The sequence below is a fragment of the Parasteatoda tepidariorum genome, chromosome 10 (genome assembly GCF_982258835.1).
Source record: "Parasteatoda tepidariorum strain Cologne lab strain chromosome 10, Ptep-v5.0, whole genome shotgun sequence".
NCBI lineage: Eukaryota > Metazoa > Arthropoda > Arachnida > Araneae > Theridiidae > Parasteatoda > Parasteatoda tepidariorum.
The window spans coordinates 8,281,144-8,306,072 of record NC_141764.1 but is presented as its reverse complement, the minus strand read 5'-3'; the positions used below and the strand labels follow the sequence as shown (position 1 = coordinate 8,306,072).

At 28.6% G+C, this 24,929-nt stretch overlaps 2 protein-coding genes across 8 annotated transcripts in view; one reads left to right on the top strand and one right to left on the bottom strand.

Moving 5' to 3' along the window:
- LOC107445328 (uncharacterized) overlaps positions 1-7,376 on the bottom strand; it is a 48,290-nt gene extending 40,914 nt beyond the window's left edge. The window contains exon 1 of one of the 4 annotated variants that reach the window (XM_016059689.4): positions 7,071-7,376. The gene's annotated coding sequence lies outside the window, so the exon portion shown is untranslated. Of the gene's footprint in view, positions 1-6,782; positions 6,916-7,070 lie in introns of those variants that run through there. The other 3 variants (XM_016059691.4, XM_016059690.4, XM_016059692.5) reach the window with 3 other exon arrangements.
- A 1,978-nt stretch (positions 7,377-9,354) lies between these two features.
- The window catches only part of GCS2alpha (glucosidase 2 subunit alpha), a 58,614-nt gene continuing 43,039 nt past the window's right edge, over positions 9,355-24,929 (top strand). Inside the window, exons 1-4 of one of the 4 annotated variants that reach the window (XM_071184708.2) lie at positions 9,355-9,512; positions 11,021-11,125; positions 13,322-13,558; positions 21,965-22,141. In XM_071184708.2, the coding sequence (XP_071040809.2) occupies positions 9,496-9,512; positions 11,021-11,125; positions 13,322-13,558; positions 21,965-22,141 (536 nt within the window). In that variant the 5' untranslated portion in view covers positions 9,355-9,495. Of the gene's footprint in view, positions 9,778-11,020; positions 11,126-13,321; positions 13,559-21,964; positions 22,142-24,929 lie in introns of all 4 variants that reach the window. The other 3 variants (XM_043053545.3, XM_043053544.3, XM_043053546.3) reach the window with 3 other exon arrangements.

Sequence of the window (24,929 nt, the reverse complement as noted above, 5' to 3'; positions counted from 1 at the left end):
GACCCGAAAATATTGTTGTAGTGAGGTTTCACAGTGTAAATTTTGTTCAGAGTTTCAAAATAATAATCATCAGCACAGTTTGGATTTCTCAAGCATAACATCACAAAAATGTCTTCATAAAATTAATACAATTTAAAATTATTCGGTTTTCAAGTGTAAATAAAATTATGTAAAACTCAAGTTGTAATATATTAAATAGTAAAACTCAGATAAAAAGTGGACAGCTGTAAGATCTACACAAATGCCATTATACTTAGAAAAATTTTTAAAAGTGCCCTAAAATAAAATAAAAATTCCTAGAATCTCAAAAAGTGCCCTAAAATAAAAAAAATTTCCTAGAATTTCAAAAATGATAACAAACATTCCTATTACTTAAAAAATGTCCTAAAATGAAAAAAAAAAAAGATAATATAAAATTCCAAAAAATATCTTATCAAAAGAGTTCAAAAATGCAAATGTTATCAAAATCCTAGTCTCAGATATCAACAATCAATAGCACCAGATTAACTGAAAAGAAAAATAAAATCATTGATTTAACTCAAAGTTAAAATAACAATGATCAAGATATTTTTTTTAAAAAATTTAGTAAGGAATAAACAAAAAATAAAACCCTTTTTAGCCAAGAATTATATTAATGATATCCTATCAAAGGGGTCCACAACCTTTTTGAGTGAAAAGCCACTTGCACAGCAGGTTGTCTAACGAAGGGCCACACATGTATTTAGACATGTTAATGACAAATGTAGTAATGTTTATTTAAACATTAGCATTCCATTTCTTTTTATCAATAAGATTAGTAATATCAATAACTTAGTAGTGTTCCATTATTAGAATTCATTCAAAAATAAACAAACTTGCTATTTTTATCATATGAACAATAGATTTATCAAAATAAATAAACATTGAAGAAAATAAATGTTTTTTTTTTAATCATATCACGCAATATGAAAATTCATTTTAGAATTAAATTCTAATAAATAAAAAAAACTGCAATGCCCACAGAATGAAAGCAGGAAAAAGTTCAGTCATAATTAAGTAATATAAATTCAAATTAAATATTTTAATTGAAGAAAATTTAAAGGTTTTAAACAAGAACCTAAAATAAAAGCAAAACTGTGATAGTTCAAAATAAAATTCAATGCTTATTTTGTAATGTACTTTATTATTTCATTTTATTAATTTTTTTATATCGTAAACATTTTCCTTTTTTTTATTGAAAAAGATCACTTAAGCAACAAAAAATTAAAATCTAAACTACAAACAGTGAGCAGTTTAAAAATTCATGTTTTCCGCCATTTTATGAATTTCTCAAGTTGCAATAACATTGCATTTAAATTAGGGAGGGATGTAACGAGTATTTGGTCCTTCTATGAAAAATTCAGTTGGTTGAATGATCAGTCAAATATTCGGCAGAATATATTTTAGAAATGTATTTTTCTAAGTTTTTTTTATTTTTGAATTTTTATAGATATTACTTTTTTTTTTTAAAAAAAATTATAATCAGACAAGTCAATTTTGTCATTTTTTCGATACTTTGAGAATTGAGAAGAATTTTTCCTTCTCCATTTTTTACTGTTTTTATTATAACCCAGCATTTTAACAGAACGTCTTATACTGTTAATTTATTATCACTCTTTCCCTGTACTGTAATATAAATAACCAGTAACATAGAAAAGTGTGATTTTCAGTATTAAAGTTTTGTTTCAGGAACTAAGAAAAATTCGTTTTTTTCTGCTTTTCTTTTTTAGGCATTTTCATTATGACTCAGCATTTTTTTTAAAAATAAAGTTACTAATAAAATTGATTTTATAGCAATTTCTTTTCTTCTAAAATTATGGCAATGAGAAAAATTTAAATTGAGATTTTCGGCATAAGATTTTCATTTAAAAAATTAAGAATTTTTAATTTCTTTAAATAAATAAAACACCTTTTTTAGACGTTTTCATAATAATGCAGTAATTTTTAATAGCATTTTTGTTGACTTAATTCTTTTTTCTTGGCTTTTTCTGGTAATTGAAAAACTGAGATGTTCAGCTTTAAAAAAAATTTTCCAAAATTAACATTGATTTTTATGTTCTCTGCTTCGCTTTTTGACATTTTCAAAAACGTTCTTGATTGGCCTTATTTTTTAGAGTTAATATATGAATACATTTTTCCAGGAAATATTATTCTGAGCATTGAAATTTTAGTTTCAGTGTTACTATGTTGCTAAAAGATTCTGCTATTTGGCCCCAAGTGTACGGCGTTCAGTCGATTTTTTTCTTTCTTTTTTTTGCGGAATATTTGGTTTTTGATCAAATCACATTTCATTACCACATTCGACCAAATCATATTCGTTGCGGAAATAAAAACGAAGGAAAAATAACTAGGATTTACGATAAAACTGTACCGAAATACCGTATCAAAAAGTGATTATTTAATTGTGCGATTAACAACCATGTGTCGTAATAACATCATAGTTAAATAGCGGGATCGTCAAAATCATGTGTTAAAGTATAGAAATAATTGGGAAAAAATATATTTATGCTGAACTCAGCAGGAATAAAGCGTGTCAAACGCATGATTTAAAATTTGCACGTCGCAATAGAATAATTGGAATTTTTTATAATACGTGGGAGCGTATAGCAATAACTGCCGAAAAAAAATTTTGAAAAAAAAGAAAGAATTTCAAAAAAAAAAGATAAAAAATCACTTAGATTTAAGATTAAATCGTCACAAATAAAGTGCACAAAAAGTGATTATTTAAATTTGCGATCTGAAACTCGCGTCGCAATAAAAATTCGGGATTTTCGAAATCACGTAGAAAAGCAGAAATAACTGTTAAAAAAAATCATTTATATTTACGATAAAATCGGCTTAAAGAAAGCGAGTTAAACGTACATTTACTAAATAATCTGCTAAAATTGATTGTGTCAAAACGTGATGACTTAAAAGTGCGATTAAAAATTGCCATTTTTAAAAAAAAAATTTTTTGTGTTTAGAAGCTCTCGCGGGCCGCAGGCTGTGCACCCCTATCCTATCAGATGCTTAAAATAATAAACAATAGCTTAAATGTAAATTAATGAAATAGGCCAATGTTTAACATTTGACAGTTTTTAACATTTCGTATAAATCGTGAATAAAATTGCCATATCAAAAACCTGCATTAAAAAACTGTGACGAACCTAAAAATTCCTACTTAAGTACTAATGTAAATATTCAAATAACATAATTGCAGGCAGTGTTGTATATTAAATTCAGATCAAAATATTTAAGTTTTTATAAGTATAGTGTTAAATAATAATAATGTAAAGTAAATAGAGTTAAATATTAACGATCAGATGTTACATATTAAATACAACTTTTCTTTTAGAATCCAGCTTCTGTTAAAAAGGAAATAACTGTTTAACCCTTTCTCTGAGGGATTTCTTTTTCCCAATTTCCGACCCAAAAAAGCATTCTTTATTATTGATGAAAATTAATACTTGCTCTATCCTAAATTAAAAATATTTTTGTCAGCAAGCAGTTTTTTGCTTGACCTATAGGATAATGAAATATGTGATTGGATAGTGAAATATGTGAAGTCCTGTCCACTGATTTCCTTGCACTGCACCCAAGTTTTATCTTAAAAAAATTAACTGTGAAAATGCAGTCCAGGCCATATTATTAGACGCACTATAAGATTCTATGTAAAATTATAATTATCAGGTGATACTATACAGCTGTATTGTTTTCACTCAGATGAAACCGGTTTGCATTTGTTTACGCTCCTGTATCAATCGGTTAACATTGTAATGCAATATGTTAAAAATAAATACAAATAGGAAGTATATAATAAAACTCCCGAATAAAAACCCATTACATGTATGTTTAAATATAAAAGTACTGCATAAACTAGTGAAAATCATGTCATTATTAAAAAACTACAGTGTGTCTAATAATTTGATCTAATTACTATAATATACTAATATAATGCTTGATATAATAAATATTCTATATTTATATAATATATTGTCTAATGAATCCTATCGTCAAATTTACATTATATATCGTCTAATTTAACCAATTAATACACTAATGTAAACAAGTGCAAACCGGTTTCAGTCACAAAAAAACAATAAAGCTGTATAGTATCACCTGATGATTAAGACTTTACATAAAATCTTATAGTGCGTCTAATAATTTGGACAGGGACTGTATATTTATTAACTCTATTGCTGTAAGGTTTTTAAGATAAATATCTACATAAAATAATTATTAAAATTAGGTAAAAAAATTTTTTGGAAAATAATTTTCCAGCTTCCTTGCACTGTACCCAAGTTTTATCTTAAAAAAATACACTGTGGTAATATATTTATTAACTCTATTGCTTAAAGGTGGTTAAGATGAATATCTGCATAAAATAATTATTAAAATTAGGTAAAAAAAAATTTTGGAAACTAATTTTCCAACTTAACCTCAATAATTTTCCAACCAAAATAATTTTCAAACCTCATACATCATAATGATTTTGATATGCAATGGTAAAACTAATGAAAGTGAAATAACAATAAACTAATGAAATAACAGTAAACTAACGAAATAACAGTAAACTAACGAAATAACAGTAAAATAGTAAAACTAATGAAAGTGAAATATAGTGATTTTGATTTCAATTCAAGGCTAGAAATCTTACAGTGAAAATTTTGAAGAAAGTGGGACTAGTTTTGCCATCTGTTAGCAATATTCAGAAATATAAAAATAATCACAGGCACAAAAACGTTCAAAATATGAGATGCAATGCCAACAGAGAAAAGGTTAAAAACAAAACTCTTTTATTTAATAAATATGTTTTAAATAATGAAAACATATGCAGGGTATCTGCTAAATTTTTGATTTTCAAATTAATGACTTTTCATGACTAATTCCAAGAATTTTTCATGACTTAACAAAGTTACTATTTTCCCCGACAAAAACACAGCAATAAATTTAAAAAGTATTATAATAACATTAATTTAAATGATAGATATAACCAAAACTGTTATACTCTGTACCTTCATATTTATAGATTTTAAATTTAAAAAACAGAGTAAAGTAAGGGTTGAAGCAATAAAATAACTGAAAAAAATACAAAAGCAAATAGTTTTTTTTCCTTTTTTCTGCAGAATTATTTATTAAAGATACTTTTCTTGCTGATCGGAAAGGAAAGAAATACTCCTGATTTTTCTGTTCTCATTTGAGAATTAAAAAAATTCGTCAATGACTGTCTTCAGCTAGAATTTGAAATTGATAAAAAAATAATAATAATAATAACAAAAATTCAGAAATCACAGAAGTTCATAAGATAATTCGCTCCAGAAATGATGTTTTCTCTTTCATTTTTTGAAAGAACATAATTTTTTAAAGAAATTGATAAAAACATTTTATATTTTAATAAAATATGACTGTGAATGGGGATTTTGTTACAAATTCAGATATTTGGAACACCATGAAATTGAGGGGAGGATATACAATATTTTGATATAAATTTACTAAATGGATATTCCATTTTCAAAATTAGATTTTTCGGCACCCTAAGTCCATGACTTTCTTTAAAAAATAGTTAAAATCATGACATTTCATGACTAATTTTGTTCAATACCGAAATTCATGACTTTCCAGGTATGAAGATACCCTGCATATTATAACAAAAGATTAAAAAAACTTTGTTGTTAGAAAGTTGCTTCAAAGATATTCTAATGGTAGAGAAAAAAATAAGAGATGTCAGTGTTGTATTAACTAATTTTTCAATAATGGGAACAATTATAATCCCACCTTTTAGAGTACAATTTTTTTTCTTTCTGAAATAAGCATGTATAATTGCAATAGAAAACAAAAAGTGACAGTTTTTATAAAATGCATGCATTATATATAAACATAAATATTCAATTTTATTCCATTTAAAGTTCAATATATTTAAATATATATTTACAAAAATAAAAGTTCACAAAACTATTTGAAATAAAAGAAAAAGTTATCGAAGATGTGAATCCTTAGCGGGTGGCTTTGGTATTTCTCGTTAAATGTGAGGCAGCAAATAATGAACACCCCCTCCTCTATATTACTGATTCTAATAATTGTTGTTTATGTAATCATCCCTTCTTATTAAAAAAAAAGTAAATAAGAAACTTTAAGTTTAAAATTACTAGAAATAAAAATTCTTCATAATCTTTTCCATTTTATTGCATTAAAGTGTACACCTTTTTTAACTAAACATATTTTTTTCTGTTTAGATAGTTTTTTTTATTAATGAATCATTGCAGTCATAAAACTTTAAAGTTGGAGAGATTTCCGTATCGCGATATGTGGCAGAGTAATTGCCAAGTCTTTAGTTTCTCTCGGGCAGTGGCCCACGAGAAACTAAAAAAAAAATCACAAAAAGGTACTAATTCTAAAGGTATAACTCGTAGCCACCCCCAGGCAAACATCTACATGTTTTGTTTTTTTTTTAAATTTGCAAGTTTTAAATCTATTTGGCACCTTGGTGATTGTAGTTGGAGCGACAGATCACAATACGGAAATATCTCCTTAAAGTTTACAAAAGAGTAAATTCCAAATTATTATTTTTACTTCAAAAATAAAGCTGAATTTTAGATGAAATAAAATGGGCAAACCAATAAAAAAAAGGAAAAATTTTACTCTTGCATAATTGTCATTACATAAAATCTTAACAAAAATCAACTGTTGATAAGATTTCTTAGTAAATTTTTATGCTTATAAATTTTAATAATCTTGGTAGTTCACAAAAAAAATAAAAAGACCAAAACAAATAAATAATGTCTTACAGACAAACGATAGTCTTAGCTCAATAATACGAGCATCATTACAATATTATTACAACGATTATATAATAGCGGATATAATTACAATTATTCAGTCGAAATCTATACATTAAATGCAAAAGAGTTACACTTTTTAAAACACAATTTTTTTAAAAATATTGATACGATTAAAAGCAACTTAATAAGTACACTTAAACTTTTACGTAAATACTAGAATGATAATAAACACATTTTGGTCAGTTAACTTTGATAAAAAATATTGATAAATTTATAACATTGAACTACCCGTACTGAATAAAGAATCACTAAAATACTTGTTCGAATATCGCTATTTAGCGAACATAAAGTAGAATTCCAATCTCTAACCGATCTATTGACAAGAATTTCATTTTTATTTACTTATTTAAATGGTGTGGGGTAGCTTCTAATTAATCTACATGATTTAAATAAAAGGAACACTTCTTTATTATTTTCTTCAAGACCAAATAGTTTCGGTCTCTAAGGATCACAGTGAAATGAATGTGAAAATAATTAAACAATATAACCGCAGAAAATATTTATGGCATGTTTAAAGAGTATTTCTTGCTTGGCTACCAGACCTTTTAATTAAATACAGCTGTTTCATTGGCTGATATTATCATCGTTTTAATCGTAATTGCTTAATCGTTACTTCCGGTTTATAACATTTAGCATGTTTGTCCCTTTCTCACGAGCAAAAAAATTCCCTAAATATCCCCCCCCCCATCGTTCTAGAATATGTTTTGTCTATATGGTTGTTGTTGTCGTTCATTTACGTCGCACTAGAGCTTCACAATGGGCTATTGGCGACGGTCTGGGAAACATCCCTGAGGATGATTCGAAGACATGCCATCACAATTTTGATCCTCAGCAGAGGGGATGGCACCCCTGCTTCGGTAGCCCAACGACCTGCACGCGAAGTCGAGCACTTTACGGTAGCATAGTTTAACGAGGACCAATACCGCACACCCTCGGTCCCTACGCAGACTGATCCAAGTGGTCACCCACCCGCACACTGACCGCAGCCAGTGATGCTTGACTTCAGTGATCTGCTGGGAACCGTGTCTTAACGATCAGTCCACTGCGGGACTTGTCTATATGGGAGTGACAGGCAGGATAAACAGTGGTGGGGAATAATGTTAAGAATTTGTCGTTTCTTTGCCCGCTATCCTTGAACATTTTCTACAGGTGAAAAAGATGCGGGGGAAGAGTTTCCAGCCCGTTTGGAAGACTAAAGATTTTAAAAGATCTACATCGTAGCATTACGATAAATTTGCTATCAATTCGTTTCTTTCCTTTTTTCGAAGAAAAAAAAAGTTAAATTTGTTTATGTATACAATTATTCATGTTAATTTATGAGTATTCGTATCTAATAATTGTTTCTAGAGATTGGAAAATTATTATTTTCCCAGTAAAATCAAACAATAAGTATTAAGAATTCTTTACATCAAAGTTTTTAAATTTAAAATGCAATGTTTAAATCTGCTAGTCAAAAGTTGTATCGCCCATGCCAACCTTCATCTATCAAAAGGTACCTCGTAATTGAATCAAGTTAGCATGTCTTATATACCAGTGAATTGATGTTTAATTTTCGTAGTGGTAGTTACGCCACAATACTCCCCCATCAGAATTTTATCAGGGATAGAATTCGATGGACTAGTTGCTGTACTTGTGAAAGACCGGGAGTGCTGTAATTAAGGTCACCGGGTTTTTGAGTGCTGAATGTAAGAGGCGTATTAACTTTACAGTCGTAGTCGCTCCTGTGTTGCCATTAGCAGTCGAGTGTATGCAGGCAGTCGTTGTGTTTAATCGATACGAGACTGAGTAGCAAAGCGTGAGGAGGTTGATTATGTCGCAATCACACGTAGCATGTAAACTATTCAATGTAGATCATCCGACAAAGTAGGCGTTACAAGATCAAAGTTAACGTTACTGCGTGTTCAAATCACGTCCGGAGGTCACCAATGTAGGGCTGAAGTTATCGACCATGCTATCTTTCATCTATCAAAAGGTACCTCGTGATTGAATCAAGTTAGCATATCTTATATACCAGTGAATTGATGTTTAATTTTCGTAGTGGTAGTTACGCCACAAAGTATTTGGAGTTAAATTTAATTACTTTATTCAGGCCGGTGGTGGTGGTAGTTCATTTACATCACACTAGAGCTGCCCAATGGGCTATTGGCGACTGTTTTGGAAACATCCCTGAGGATGATCCGAAGACATGCCATCGCTGTTTTGATCCGCTGCAGAGGGGATGGCACCCCCGCTTCGGTAGCCTGACATCCTGCAAGCGAAGTCCAGCAGCTTACGGTAGAACAGTTTAACGAGGACCAATACCGCGCACCCTTGGTCCCTACGCAGGCTGATCCAAGTGGTCACCCACCCGCACACTGACCGTAGCCAGAGATGCTTGATCTGCTCGGAGCAGCGTCTTAACGATCAGTCCACTGCGAGACTCTACAACCTACAACGGTGTAAGTGGTAAAGTAACATCTCACACACGAAAGTTTTATTTAAGCGTTACCTAGTGGTGAATTTATAAAACACACTTTCTATGAATAAGCGTATTTTCTTTTTACGGCATTCATAAGAAGCAGCTGACGTTTTTCTCTACTCATCTCTATTGTTTACGATTACCCTTTCTGTCTAGGATTTGTCGGCATTTTTTTTAAATCAATTAAAATTCATCGCCACCATGGCCACGAATTTTGGGTATTTATTATGCAGCAGTTTAATGTTTTCTTTCATTAGAAACTGTCTATTTAAACGTTATAGTTCTAAAATATATCTTATCTTGTCGCCTAGCAACTAATGAGACCTCATCACTTTCTATACAAAGAAAAAATAGAAAAGCTTTTTTTAAAAAAATTTATAGGGGTTTATTTTCGAAATTTGAATTTTTTGACCCTCTCTCTATATAACTGGATTACTACTTGTTATTTCTACAAAAGATGAAATGCTTACTTAAGGATTTTCAGTAATATATTATAACAAATTTGTTTTTAAAGTAGAAACTGTATAGGTGTTATTTTAAAATTCTGTGTTGCTTAGCTTGTTTTTAAAAGGTTTTTCTTTTTTTTCGTAAAAAAAAAAAAAATGCCATCGAAGAAATCTGACAAAAGAGTTAAAGTACAAATAATTTACTATCATTTCTATAACGATAAAATCTGTATTTTACAGTTTAAATCCAAGTTATGCGTATATTCCTTACATTTCTTTTTATCATAGTTATGATGCAGTAATCGTGCTAATAATAAACTAACAGAAATTTACTACTTAGATAAAATAAATTATATTGCTTATCATATTTATTGCTGATGTTTTTGTTCACTATTTCTAATTTTGATCAAAAATATATTTCTATTATTTTCTTTTATTTTTTAATTAAACTTAAAATTCAAAAACACTTTTTCATCCGTTTTATCTATGGTTTAAAATTTTATAAAATGCTTGCATTTTATTGTTTTGGTGCTCACTTTGATCAAGTATTCACTTACATGATAAACATAAAGGTGCTTAATTTAATACATGTACCAATCTTAAGCTTTATAATTGACAAGAATTTTTCTATGTGCATTATTATATACCTTATTTTAAATTTTGTAAAAATTAAGTTGCTATTTTTCAATAAAAAGATTTCTTTATAATTTTTTTACATACATTTTTATTCTAATAAATTTTCTTGAATATTTGTTTGCCAATTATCAATCAAATATATATATATTTATATATATATACACAGAACTTATTCTAGGCAGAAAAAAGGGCCGGGTGCAAAAGTTTGAAAAAAGGGCATTATTTTAAAAAGGCAATAATTTCTTTCTATGGGCTTTGCACGTTCTATTAAATAACATTGTCAATTAGGAAAATAATATTTTTTTTTACTTTACTAAAAGTAGCAAAGCAATTATATTAATACTAATTTTTATTAATAAATTAACATATATATCAAGTTAATGATCTAATTAGCTTAGTAATTTATTTAAAATGCGTGTATAGATTAATAAAATAATAAATGTATGTTTTTGAATATCTGTAGTCATGATTTAATGATAGTGGAAATAAGTGCAAACTTACTTCCCTACCCTGCCTAGAATGAACTCTGTATATACATATTTGTGCATGTGTATTAAAGAAGCTTTTTGGTATTCATGAATTATATAAACTTACTGACTCATTAAAACTTTATTTTGCCTGAATAGTAAACTTTTGTTTTTCAGTTGTCGGTGGCAGTGGCTACTCTCAATAGCTTTTTTATTAATCCAAATAGTTAATTCTGTAGACAAGAGCCTTTTCAAAACTTGCGAGCAGAGTGGATTTTGCAAGTAAGTCACAAGCATTTTAAGCATTACTTTTTTTATTGTCTTGATTGTTTATCATTAGCAGGAAACAGATTGACTTGGTTTCTTAAGAAATGGGTAATGCATTTAAATGTTAAAGATAGCAATTTGAAACTAACACTTTCCAAGAACTGTAATTGTCACATTCTAATTGTCTTATATACTAGAGAACTCGTAAAGAACCAATTTAAATAAGTGATAAATTTTAGATCAAAGAATAGTTTAAAATTTGATTGATTAAAAAGAGGATATACCTATTAGTTTCTCAAGAACATGAAAGAAAGGGCTCTATATTTTCTGTTATTTAATTTCTGGAGATAGAGATAAATTGAGTTTTATAATTTAATTTATATAATTCAATTAATATAATCTAATTGTTATAAAAAAATTAGATTATTAACTGTTTTAAATGGAAATATTGAATAAAATAACCCTTTGCTTAGAGAAAAGACTGCCTCTTAAATAAAGAAAAAGACTCGGTGTCCTACATTTATTATCTTAATCAGAAAATCAAATGGTGGAAAATTGAAAATGGTAGATGACACAAAGTATTTCAGAGGGCAAACCACCTGACAAAATGTTTTACAATTAAAATTTACAAGTACATGAAACTGAAACATATGATTGACAAAGTGATTCTGCGAGAAATAAACTCCTTCAGTAAGCTAATTTGTCCACAATATGAACAGATTCATAAACCTTGTTTCTATTCATACTCTTCCAAAAGGTGGCAAAACATCGAAAACAAGATTCAAAACACTTTACCTCACTCACAAGAAATTTAATACGAATCGCAAGGGGCAAATAATCTCATGAAAGTAAAAAAAGGTAAAATTCTTTTTTTCTTCTTTTTAAGGGAAGAGACTATTTTGAGAATCAAAACTTATATAATTTACATACTATAAATTAAAATTGTCATTAACTTAAGAGTAAACAGCAGTGATTTAAACTAATTAGATGAAAAGATTTGAATGTAAACATTGTAATTGTGACATTGCACAAAGTATTACTCTGACAACATCCTAAGTTGTCCACTTTTTCTTTCTGATTGCTTTGCATTCCTGTGGCAGAATTTTTTCGGTATTTCTGCTACATATTTCTCCAGTACTAATATCTTTCTGTTAGATACTTTTAATAATAACAAATACACATGTTGCTAATTTAAAGTAACAGAAGCATGAACTTAAAAAAAAACAAAAACAATTCAGATAAAATCAAATTTTTTTAAATTGAATATCCTATAATATTTTTTATTATAATATTATGGGCAATATTCTCGCATTTTGTACAAAGGTAACATACTAATTATATCATTTCTTGCATTTTGTATATCATCACATAAAAAAAATATAATAAAAAATCTTGAAATCTGTAGCTGTAACTACTGAAAAAAAGATTGATAACGAAATCATTTGAATCAGACTCTTCAAAAAGGGATTACTAAATGCATGTTTTCAATTTGAGATTCAGTTGTTGTAATAAACAATATGATATTAAAAATATTGGATTTTAAGAACAATGTGGAAATCAGTAGTAATAAATACCACAAAAAAAAGTGGAACGAAAATTTCAGCAGAAAAGAAAATTAAAATTTTTAAAAGTAAAAATGTAACCATTACACACATAATAATTACATATATTAATAAATATTTGATACTTTTTATACAATTTGCTTTAACTTATTAAAGGAAAATAATATAATAGGAAAAGATTAATATCTTTTGAAGCTCCACAATTCATTAAACAATGAAAGTGAATACCTTATCCTTTAAATATGATTAAATGTGCTTTTAATTCTGATAAATTATGTTTGCACTTAAGGATAAATAATGCAAATGCCTATTAAAAATAATAATAAACTTTTTTAATAAAGCAAAAACTTGTCTTCATTCTGTTTCTTGTTAAAAAATTAACTATTTATTGTTCACAATATTTTTTTAAAATTGTGTCATAATTTGAATTAAAGGGTTTTGGACACTTTAAGACAGTTTTGGACAAATGATGGGTTTTGGACGGGACGGTTTAAATCCTAGTAAATCCATTCTGTCCTAAACTTTGCCAACTCTGATTTTAACTACATGTGTTTATGATCAGCCAGTAACGAAATGGCATATAAGTTCATTTTTGATGTCAATCAGGTGAAAAGTTGTCTTCTTATTGCAATTCTCCTCTTTCACTTAGGCGACATCGTAACATCCAGTCTGGCCACTCTCCTTACTATCTGGAGATGAGCAGCTTCAAAATCTACTCAACCAGCGTAGAAGGTGTTTTAGTCAATTCATTGAATGGTGTGATGTTGAAACTGGAATTGATTCCTCTGAAAAACAATATGGTTCGCATGAAAGTGGCAGAACTCAATCCAATAAGGCCAAGATTTGAAGCAAAGGATGCCTTGGTTAGTGATCCTGAAGAAACAAGGTGAATACATTTCTTACGAAGCCCATCATTATTATTAAAAATTGATTTCCTTTTTTTATATAAATGTGATTAAGGTATTCAAAAAGCATATTTTATCTTACTTAATTTACCTTAAATCTAATTTATATATTTTTTAAAAATTATGCACTCAAGTACATTAGCTACATTCAGGGTATCTGCGCACCTGGAAAGTCACGGATCTTGGTATTGCACAAAATTTGTCATGAAATATCATGATTTTAATTATTTTTTTAAAAAAATCATGGAAAGTCATAGGTTTAGGTTGCCAAATAATCTAATTTTTAGAAGGGAATTTACCGTCCCTCCACTCAATTTTACAGTGTTCCGATGTTCCTAATATCTAAATTTATAGCAAAATCCTCATAGTCATATTCTATTAGAATATAAAATGTTTTTATCCTGTTCTTTAAAAATTGTGTTCTTTTAAAAAATGAAAGAAAGAACATCATTTCTGGAGCATATTATCTTTTAAACTTCTGTGATTTCAGAATTTTTTTTATTTTATCAATTTGAAATTCTAGTTTAGGCTTTTTATATTACAATTTTTTTTAAAGAAGAAAAAAAAAACAGCTTTAAATAGCTACATATATCTGACAGTAGTTAGTTATTTGCTTTTGTATTTTTTTCCAGCTATTTTATTGCTTCAACTCTTTCTTTACTCTGTTTTTTATGTTTAAAATAAAAAAATATGAAAATGCAGAATATAACAGTTTTGGTTATACCTATCATTTCAATTAATGTTATTATAATGTGTTTTAAATTTATTGTTGTGTTTTCGTGGAGAAAAAAGTAACTTAAACAGTAATAAAAAAAAGTAAACAGTAATTCATGAAAAATTCTTGGATTTATTCATGGAAAGTCATGAATTTGAAAATCTAAAATGTAGCAGATACCCTGTACATTGTATCTTCATAAATACTTATTAAAAAAATTCAGTGTTTTTATTAGGGGTTGCTATTAAAAAAAATCATAAAGTAAATAGGCTGGGATAGCAAGTTTCTTCGATAGAAAAAACTACTGAACAGTTTTTTTAAACAGTTAACAATTGTGATGTAGTTTAAATAACAGTATTAATGTTTAAGCCATAGTAAGATAAAAACATAAAGTATCTGCGCACACAATCCAAAAGTATCTGCGAGCTCATAATATTTTTGGTAATAGAATAATTTTATTAAATTTACAAAATCAGTTAACTATTTAATATTTTTATTTATTCTTGACAATATATATATAGTAAAACCTACGTTAAGGGGTCTTTCATGGAACCAAAAAAAAAATAATCCTTTTATGAGAGTTGTTTGTTTACGGGAAGGGTACCCAAATAGCGAAGTTAGACACCGTAAATTGTTTTTAGAATATTTTCAAAGATGTAGAAATAATTAAACAATCTACAATAACTATCTACAAGGATATTTATTTAAACTTTAAGAAAGATAAAAAAGAATATATAAAGAAGTTTGATATAAATACATAATTCTAGATGTAGCTGCAGATAAGTGAATATAATTTTCCTATTAGCATAGATACTCAAGCTAGACATATACTGCATTGGAGCTTACAGTCCTCGGTCAGTTTCAATTATTAGGTTTACATCCCCTTACACTTACCTATCATTTGATAGGGAACGTGGTTAATGCCTTCTTGAAAGTAAACCTCCCACGATTCACAGAAGAAGAGAAAAAAAGCAATACATACCTGTAAGTCTTGAGGACATATGGAAATGATTATTCACAATTAATCAGTTATCAAGTGTCTGAATAAATGCTTCATTTATATGAGCACCTCAAAGATTATACTATGTTTTTTTTTTTACCCCAGCTATGTTAAATACAGTCTCTAAATTGATAAGACAATTAAAAACATTTTCAATGGGGAAGAAGTATTGAGAGCATTTAAGATGTCATTTCAACTTAAGGGGTCTTATAACCTGTGTAGTTCAGATGAAAAGACCAAAAGATGCCACTGTCCGAATTATTTCAGGAGAGCTGTATCATTTTCTTTCCTTTCTTTAGAAAAATAAGGCAAGGGGACAGGAGAAAGATCGATTCTTCGGCAGTAAAATAGCTTAACTATATTTTTAGTTATGGACAGGGTTTGAAAAAACCCGGGGATTTTTGAAAAAACCCAACCCGTCTGGGTTTTATTGAAAAAACCCGGGGGAAATTGGGTTTTGTTTGAAAAAACCCGGGGAAAAGTGGGTTTTTTCATTTAGTGCTCATAAATTTTACTGTGAAAATATTTTTATTTATTAAATAGTGTTGTATAAGTAAGCACTAAAATTTCATCTGACTTTTACCTGTAATAAAATTAAACTGGAATAAATATTTATTGGTCTTCCATGTTTTTAGAATACGATTAATGGAAAGTGAAATTAAAACTATGTATAATTATAAAGAGTATCAGTTACTTGTCCCTTTTTTCAAATATTTAGATAAATATATGCATTTTTAGATACATTTTAACTTTATAGTTTCAAAAAGCAAATTAATCTTAAAATTATAAAAAAGCATAGATAAAAAGTTATAGCTTATTTTTTTAAAATCAGAAAATAAAACTTTAAATTTGTTTATTGTTGTTTAATGTATCACTTAATAGAAATTTTTTTTGTTTGCTTTCAATATTTTTAAACATGATTAAAAGAAACAAAATAAATTGTATTCAAATGAAATCTTAAAAATAATATTTAAAAAATCTTAAAAGTAATATTTTAATTGTTTTTTAATTGTGATAAACTTTCTCCAAATAGTTAAAAATTGTCAGCAGATGTTAGGAGTTAACTTTAAAAAAAGGTCCATTTTTTCCTTTATTATTATTATCATACAACAGATTCAAAGTGTCTACATTTCTCTCTTAGATGGTGATACACTTTTATGAGTTTTGTAACTTTATCTATTCCTAATCTATTTCGAAGTTTACTCTGCACCAAACCGAAAGTTGAAAAGTGTCTTTCGATAGAGACAGAGGATGCTGGTGTTGAGTGCAAAAAAAAGAAGTGACAGAAATTTTGTGAAAGCTTGGAATTTTATTTATTTACTTATTTAGTTTTTTTTTTGCCATAATTTTTCACTATTTTTTGATGAAAACTGTTGAATAACAGTGTCAAGCATCATTGATTTTGAAAAGTATTCAGGATCGGAAATTTTGAATGCTATAACACGTGGCAGAAATTCTGGATGGTGCTTAGTAAGACAGTTTTCTGCTAATTGGTCCTGCTCCTCATTTCAAAATTGTCCCCTTGTTTCGGGATCCAGGATGCATATGCTAATAAATGATGTGGCTGAACAGCCTGATTGAATCTTTTTACAAAATGTTTATGGGGTTCTAATTCATCACACGATAGTAAGTTTATTCATATTTCAACAGCTTCTGAAATTGAAATGTTTTCTGATTGAAGCTTTTTTAGAGCTTCAGAAACAATTGATATCTGTTTTTCTCAATTGATAGTTTATTGATAAAGCCCAACATTATTTGATATTTTTGACATATTATTATTAGATTCATTTTGATGTTCAAGAACAATCTCTTCATATTTATGGTAATTATTGGCAAAAGTTTTTACGCTCTTACAATATGAATTCCACCTAGTGTCATTGGGTCATCAAGCAGTTTTTTTCATTTGCCCATCCATGTGCTTGATGCACGTTTCTAAAATATTTGTTAACTTCAACGATGTGTCCAATGATAGTATTAGGAGATACTTCTTTTTTAACCAAATTAAAAAAAAAAAACAATTTGTGAAAAAAACCAAGTGGGTTTTTTTACAGTGGGCCCACTTGGGGAACCCTGGTTATATGTATTCTATATTAAGTTTAAATAATGCATTATCACTATTATCACATATTTGAATCTTCTTTATTGTTAAGTACATTATGTTTCATAATTTTTTAACTCAAGAATTATAAAATATAAATGCAGTAATATAAAAGAAACAAGTTTATTAATCTTTTTGTTTTCACACACATTTATTTACTATATTTATTAAACATATGGATATTACCTATTATAAAATTATAATCTGTAAATATTTATAATCAGTAAAAGCTAAAATTTCATCTGACTTGAGTTAAATAAAAAACTGAAATAAATATTTAATGGTCTTACATGTTTTTATAATAAGATTAATAGAAAGTGAAATTAAAACTACGTATAATTATAAAGAGTATCAGTTTCTTGTCCCATTTGTTTTCAAAGAATTAACCCTAGGAAAATGATTTCATTTTTCGATAAATAATTTTAAAAAATTCTCTTATAAAAAGTTTTAGCTTCTTTTTTTTTTAAAGCCAGAAAATAAAACTGTTTAAATTTGTTAATGTATCACTTGGTAAAAAAAGAAAGAAATTGTTTCTTTTCAATTTTTTTAAACATATGAATTAATAATAATAACTTGTTTATTAATATATAAAGCATGCAACTATATTCGAAAAATTGATCTTTTCAGACTATATTATTTAAATTATTATTTGATTTAATATCATTAAAATATTACTTTTTGAAAAAACCCACTTAAAGTTTTCAATAGTACCTACTATAAAACTATATGAAGATTCGAGTTTCTTTTACTTTACTAATATTAAAAACTTAATCACATAAATCATGCAACTCTATTTGACAAATTTATGCTGCACAATAAATTATATAAAAGTAAATGCAAAACAATAAGTTTTAGTAAAAAAAAAAAATTTTTTTTTAAAAACCCACTTATCGTTCCAAGTGGGTTTTTTCAAGGTGGGCCCACCCAATAAAACCCGGGCAGGTTTTTTCAAAGTGGGCCCACTTGGCGAACCCTGGTTATGGATGAGGCAAAAAAATTATATGCTTTAAAATTGGTGAAAAGTTGCCCTTTTTTCCCTCTCGCAATTTAAAGCAGAAATAGTATTTTTTTTTTTTTTTTTAAGTTTAGAAAAAGTAGTGTCTGGTTTGAAGATATAGAAAATAACGTTTCAGGGCCAAAATGACTATCCGCGGTCGGTTATGGGAGTGTCCGTTTTGCGGAGACTGTACATAATGGTTTATTGATAGAAGATTATCAGGGAATTGAAAATATGTCCGTATTGAGAGGCGTCCGTTTTGCAGGAGTGTCCATTACAGGAGATTTCACAGTATATATATGCACATTGATAGTTATACGTAGAACTACATTCACATGAAGTAGTTATCATATTAAGTAGTATTAGTAATTTCGTTTCAAGCAAAATTACATTAAAAGATTTCCTACTGTCACTGCAATCATCTATTTTCATTGCAAAGCGATAGTTGAGTTGTAAAAAAATCAGCTAGTTATAGACTCGCCTGCTAACAATGGGATTGCTAAGCTTTGGACTAAGTGGCAGTTATAGATTTTCTCTTTGGGAGCAGCATGCATACAACTAAACACTGACTTTCTTCTAGCTTGCATAAATCATTATTATGCCATCTGCTTCATATCCCTCCCCACTACAAACTTTTTTTTCTTGTGTGGATACTTTTTTTTTTAATATTACAATAAATATTAAAGTATCTGCAAAATTGGAGAATCGCCACCAATGTGACCATACACGGCGTGCATGTGTCTATATCAGAGATCGCCAAAGTGGTCTATATAGACCCCAAGGGGTCTATTTAACGTAAGCGGGGGTCGATCTGAGTCAGGGGGTCGAATGGGGGTCGATCCGAAGCGAAAGGGTCGATTGGTCGAAAGATTATCAGTGTTTTTCAGATATGTGACAGTTAAAAATAAAAGAAGAAGACTTGGAAATATATACTGGTAATCTTCAAAAATTGAGCGACATTTTAAAGTGCGTTTTGGTGATTTGGAAAACATTGACATCCCTGATTGGATTATTGTGCAATTTTCTGTTCAAATTGAAAACGTGGACATCAACCTGCAAGATGAGCTTGCTGAATTATTATGGGGATTTGAAGCAAAGACGCTTTTTAAAAATTTAACTATAAGCAAATTTTGGACAAATATAAATATAATGCAAAAATATGTAAGACTTTACGAAATAGCTCAGCCATTTATGATAGCTGAGTTATTACCTATATGGTTGAAGCCGGCTTCACTCACGCAAATTCAATCTTAACTAAGAACAGAAATAAATTAAATGTGGAGTTTCAAGGGGATTTAAGATTATAATTGACCAATTTTGAACCCAATATAACGAACCTTGCAAAAAAAAAAAAAAAAAAAAAAACACCAGGCACACCCATGTCATTGATTAAGAAGCAATAAATCCGTAGTTACTTTACTTATTATTTCTACTTACTTATAATTACTTATTATTTCATAAATATTAAGGTATTTATATTTCAACATTAATATATTTTTCATAAAACTATTGTTACACTATGTACTATTACTTTAATAAATGTTCAAAATCATAAAATAAATGTACAAACACAGTATCTAATAGAGTTTTATCTTAATTAACAGAAAATTACTTTTATGGGGGTCGATGGAGATTTCGAAAAATTATGTAGGGGTCGATGATCAAAAAAGTTTGGCAACCCCTGGTCTATATTATCTAACTATACCTAATTTATTTATTATATCATTTTTAAATGTATTAAAACTAAAGGCTTTCAATATTTTATGTACATGAGTTTAGTAAAAACTTAATTTATAACTATAAAACGAATTACTAAAATATAATAAAAATTTTATTGATTCTGAGTTGCCACTCCACAGGGAAAACCTGTAAAATACAGGGAATTTAAAAATAACCGGGAAAATGCAGTGAATTTTGTTTCTTATTTGTGTTTTTTAAAAAGTGGTGACCTATCAAAGCGTTATCTATGGGATATTTAACCATGATTTTTCAACTATTTCATTTACTATACAGTGTTTTCATTACAGAAAAAAAATGGGAGAGAATTTCTCACTTTTTCTCAAAAACAGGGTGAGATTTCTAAAAATTAAAAAAAAAAAAAAAAAAAAAAAAAAAAACGAATAGACTTGGAAAATTTTTTAATTTAATTTATAATACATTTTTTACATTTTCTAATTTCTAAACCATTGAATATTTTCATCGCATATGGAAAATATTCCATATCTACTTTTTCATCAGCTATTCTCATTAGGTTGCTCACATACTCATCAGTCAATCTGTTATGATATTTTATTTTAATTCGGATTTGGGTGCTAAGTGACCTTGCAACAGATGCTGAACTATTCGCAATCACTAATTAAATTTGTAGCACACACTTTCCTGTCCTCTACATCTGTCCGCATTGGCTTTTGAATTATTTCTGTTATAGAATAGTGAAGTTCATTGAAGTTATTTCTATGTTCAAACTTCTTGTTAGGTCTTCCAGCATAGTTTTCACAGACTTCAACTTTTACAAATCGCTGTAAATTATCGATGAGGGACTTTGGTAATTCATTAAAAGCCAAAAATGGAGCTAACTTTAAACAATATTTTATAAAAGACTCATATTTTTTCTCAACACTTGCTATAGTTGTTTTCATGTCTTTTTCAAAACGGCGGAAGACGAAATTTTTTCCAAAATTTGAGAGATTCACGCATTTTAAAATGGATTAATATAGTGCGCTAACTTCTCTCGTTAATAATTTTTTAATGCGCCGGCCAGGTGGCCGAGCGGTTAGCGTGCCTGACTGCGAAGCCATAGGCTGCGGGTTCGAATCCCGCTCTGGGCATGGATGTTTCTCTCTCTCTCTTTGTGCTGTCCTCTGTTGTGTGTGTGTATGATGTGTAAATGTGGCCCACCCTATAAACGGGTTTGTGGCAGTGTGGCGTGGGCAATGTTGCTCGCCTCCGTGACTTTGGTTCACAGGTGCCCACTGGGTAACGCGAAATGAGCAACAATTCTGGCATAGTATAGGCAAAGAATAATGTTCAGTGCCTGCCATTGGAAAAAAAAAAAAATTTTTTAATGCGAGAAAAGAAAAAAAATATGAGATTCTCACGTTCTCGTTCTGTAGTGAAAACACTGCTATAGCATTATTTAAGTATGTTTAGCTGTTTTTCCAGCAATTAAAACTAATAAATATAGTTATCCCAATATAGGTCGCACAAGAGCACAGTAATTGTTGTTTCCTCTTAATATATTTTGTATAATATGTACAGGGAAAACACAGGAAATTTTTTTCCAAATTCGAGTGGCTTCCCTGTGATTTTACTAAATTAAAAAATCACATTTTAAATATATACGCTTACCACAAATCACATTACAAGTAGAATACTAATTTTTCTAATCAAATACTGGTAAGTATAAATTCTCAAACTTACTCTTAGATAATATGATAAACAGACTTAAAATTTCTCTGTAAAACCTAAATAAATAATAGGAAAATGGCTTTGTTTTTTTCAATGCAAAAGAAAGTAGATAAAATTACTATTTTATTATATAAACTTGCCTTTTTTATTTTACTGTATATATTTGCAGCTTAAGTGTTGTTTCACAAGACTCTGAAAAACTGGTCGTTAAGTTTGGGACAAATAACAAGGCCGTTTTGAATGGAAGTCCCTTTAGAGTTGACATTTATACTGATGATAAACTCGTTGTAAGTGCTAACGCTCGTGGCTTGATGAAATTTGAACATTTCAGACCAAGAGATAAACCGTAAGTTTTCCTTCACTACTTTAATATTATTTCGTCATGTTTAGTAGTATAATTTTTTTTCCTTATTTACAAAAACTAATGAATTAAAGTTCCTGAAGTGTAAGAAGATATGTTAAAGTTAATATTTTTTTATGAAACTATTTACTTCCAATAGGCTTTTGAGCATTTAGTTATCAGTTTAAATAATTTTCAAAAAAAGGATTCAATTGGCTATTAACCAATTTTATATTTTTCAGTTACTTATTAAAATTTTGTATCTTGGAAATTGCTAAGGAAATTGAACAATGGTATTGAGTTAAGGTATTACATGAACTTGGTAACATGTATGATATAGTGAAATATAAAAATTACTAATTGTTATAAACAAAGAAATAATGCTAGAAAAAGTAATTTTAATTGAAAATATGTCTACCAACATATTGAAATTAAACAAAATGAAGTTAACCAGGAAATTTATAGAACAAAATTTAATAACCAAAAAAAAAAATTTCTGGCAATGTGAAATAATAAAAGTCATATCATTTTCGCTGTTTTTCTCTACCTTTTCTTATAAAATAGCACTTTTATTATTGATTACTGTAGTAGTCAAAAAAAAAAAAAAAAAGAGAGAGAGAGAGAGAAATACAGTGCAGAACCTCTTATCCGAATATCGGAAAACAAGATAACCGGAATGAAATTCGGAACCGGAAATTAATTTTCTTCCATTAAAAAAAATTATTTTTTTCCTGCAAGATTTTGAGCCCATTTTGTTATTTAGAGCGTACGTCGTATCGAGTTGACGAAAGAACTGATTTAGAGGATGGATCAAAAGCCATTTGTAGACGAATCTCACGTAAGCACAAATAGCTTATATATGTTATTAATGCTAATAATAACATATATAAGCCTGTATATAATTTTTATTTCATAATTTCTTTCCTTATTTAAACTTAAGTGTATTATTATTTATCATTTTTTATTATTTCTAAAACCATTTAAAAATAATTTTTTAGTTTCGTTTTATAAACATTAAAAAAACGGCATTTTGTAGCGATTCAGAAAACCGGAAAAATCAGTTATCCGGAATTGCGATGGTCCCGATCGTTCTGGATAATCAGTTCTCTACTGTATATGTAAAGATGGGACGGGGCAGTGATAACTGAATAATGAAATGATTTCTCAGTAACGTACTAAGTGCCATATGCAAAATATTGAAAATCAAACTGATTGAAAAATAGTTAATAACTTTTACTCTTTTTCCGTTTCAAGTGTTTTTTTTTTGTTATTAAAATTTTGATGTATTTCCTATTTAACTACGTCTTTATTTTATTTCTGTATTGTGGTAGACATTTTAATTTAAAATAAAAGCTTTTTTCCAGTTTTAATTATTTTGTTTATAACATTTAACAGTTGCTATGTTTTCTTTTAGACATGGTGCATAGTGTTTTTAAAAAGTGCTTATTTTTGTTTTTTGAAACCTTTAAAGTTTTTTTTTAAATTTAGTGTTTTTAAAAACTGCTTAAATTTCCCTTTTCGAAAATTAGATTATCTTTTTTTTTCCTTACTGTGACGAATTTCGCCTTGGTACAGAGAAAAAACAAACATATTATGCAAAAACGTGATTTTCACATTGTTCTATTCAAGGTTTTTACAATTCATTCAACCACAATCCATTTAGGCTGACCGTTGGTTCGTAGCGTAAGAAAACGTTAATAATTCTTCGTGTTTAATGAAATACTTGCGAGTCGGCATGGGCTTCGAAGCTGGGTTCGGTGAGATTCTTTCACTCTCATGTGCTCTGTTGCTTTTTACAAGATATCCTTAATATCAGTTTTCATTTTCCACCCTCTGAAATCGAAACAAAAAATCTTTTGTTCTTTTTATAGTGGCTAATAAAAGAGTTCTTTGTGAGAAAGTAGTTATTTTATCATAATCATGTAAAGTCCTTGAAAATTATTTTGTATTTTGTTAATGTATATAGTGCTAAAAATTTTTTTTTGAATGCTTAAAAAGTACTTAAAATACTTAATTTTGCTTGAAAGATTTGGCTATGCAGCCTGTTTAGATTCTAAGTTTAGATTAGTGTTATGTTCCCACCATTTAAAAGTTGTGTACAGCGTTTGCAAGTGTTCTATTTAATTATTAAAGTGTTCTATTATTTGCAAGTGTATTTTTGATCACATACATCATCACATAGATGTCATACATCAAAGTGAAATTCCTGGCAAACTATATTATAGTACTATCAATGAGAATCAGATGAATATTATAATTTCATTAATATGGATGTTATTTTTTATAAATATGAATAAAATTATTTCATGGGTTTATGTTTCATACTAGATATTTCAGGTATTTTATTTTATAACCGTCGTTGAACAGCTTACCCAATTTTTTGTTTTTACGACTACTAATGTTCAACTCCATAGTGTTGTAATTTTGAAACCAATCCAGAAGACAGGGGAATTTCTGGATCTAGTATTGAGAGAAAATTTTGCCTTTGTGGGGAACTTTTTGATGCATCTAACCCGCATTTGCATTACATGGGGAGGAAAACATCTCACGGTTGGCCTGACGGCAAGGGGACTCTAACCCATGATTAATCGACCACAGAGGATACTTTGTGACAGCTCTGTGGTCAATGCAAGCCAGATGCGGAATTGGTATCGAGCCATCACAGCTCATATTTCAGGCAAAGATACATTTTAAAAAATACTTTTTTTTCCTTTTCCTGTAGTGTCGCTTGTTAGATACATCTAAAAACAATTTTAAATGTCCCCTACGTGGCATACGTAATTTAATTAATACT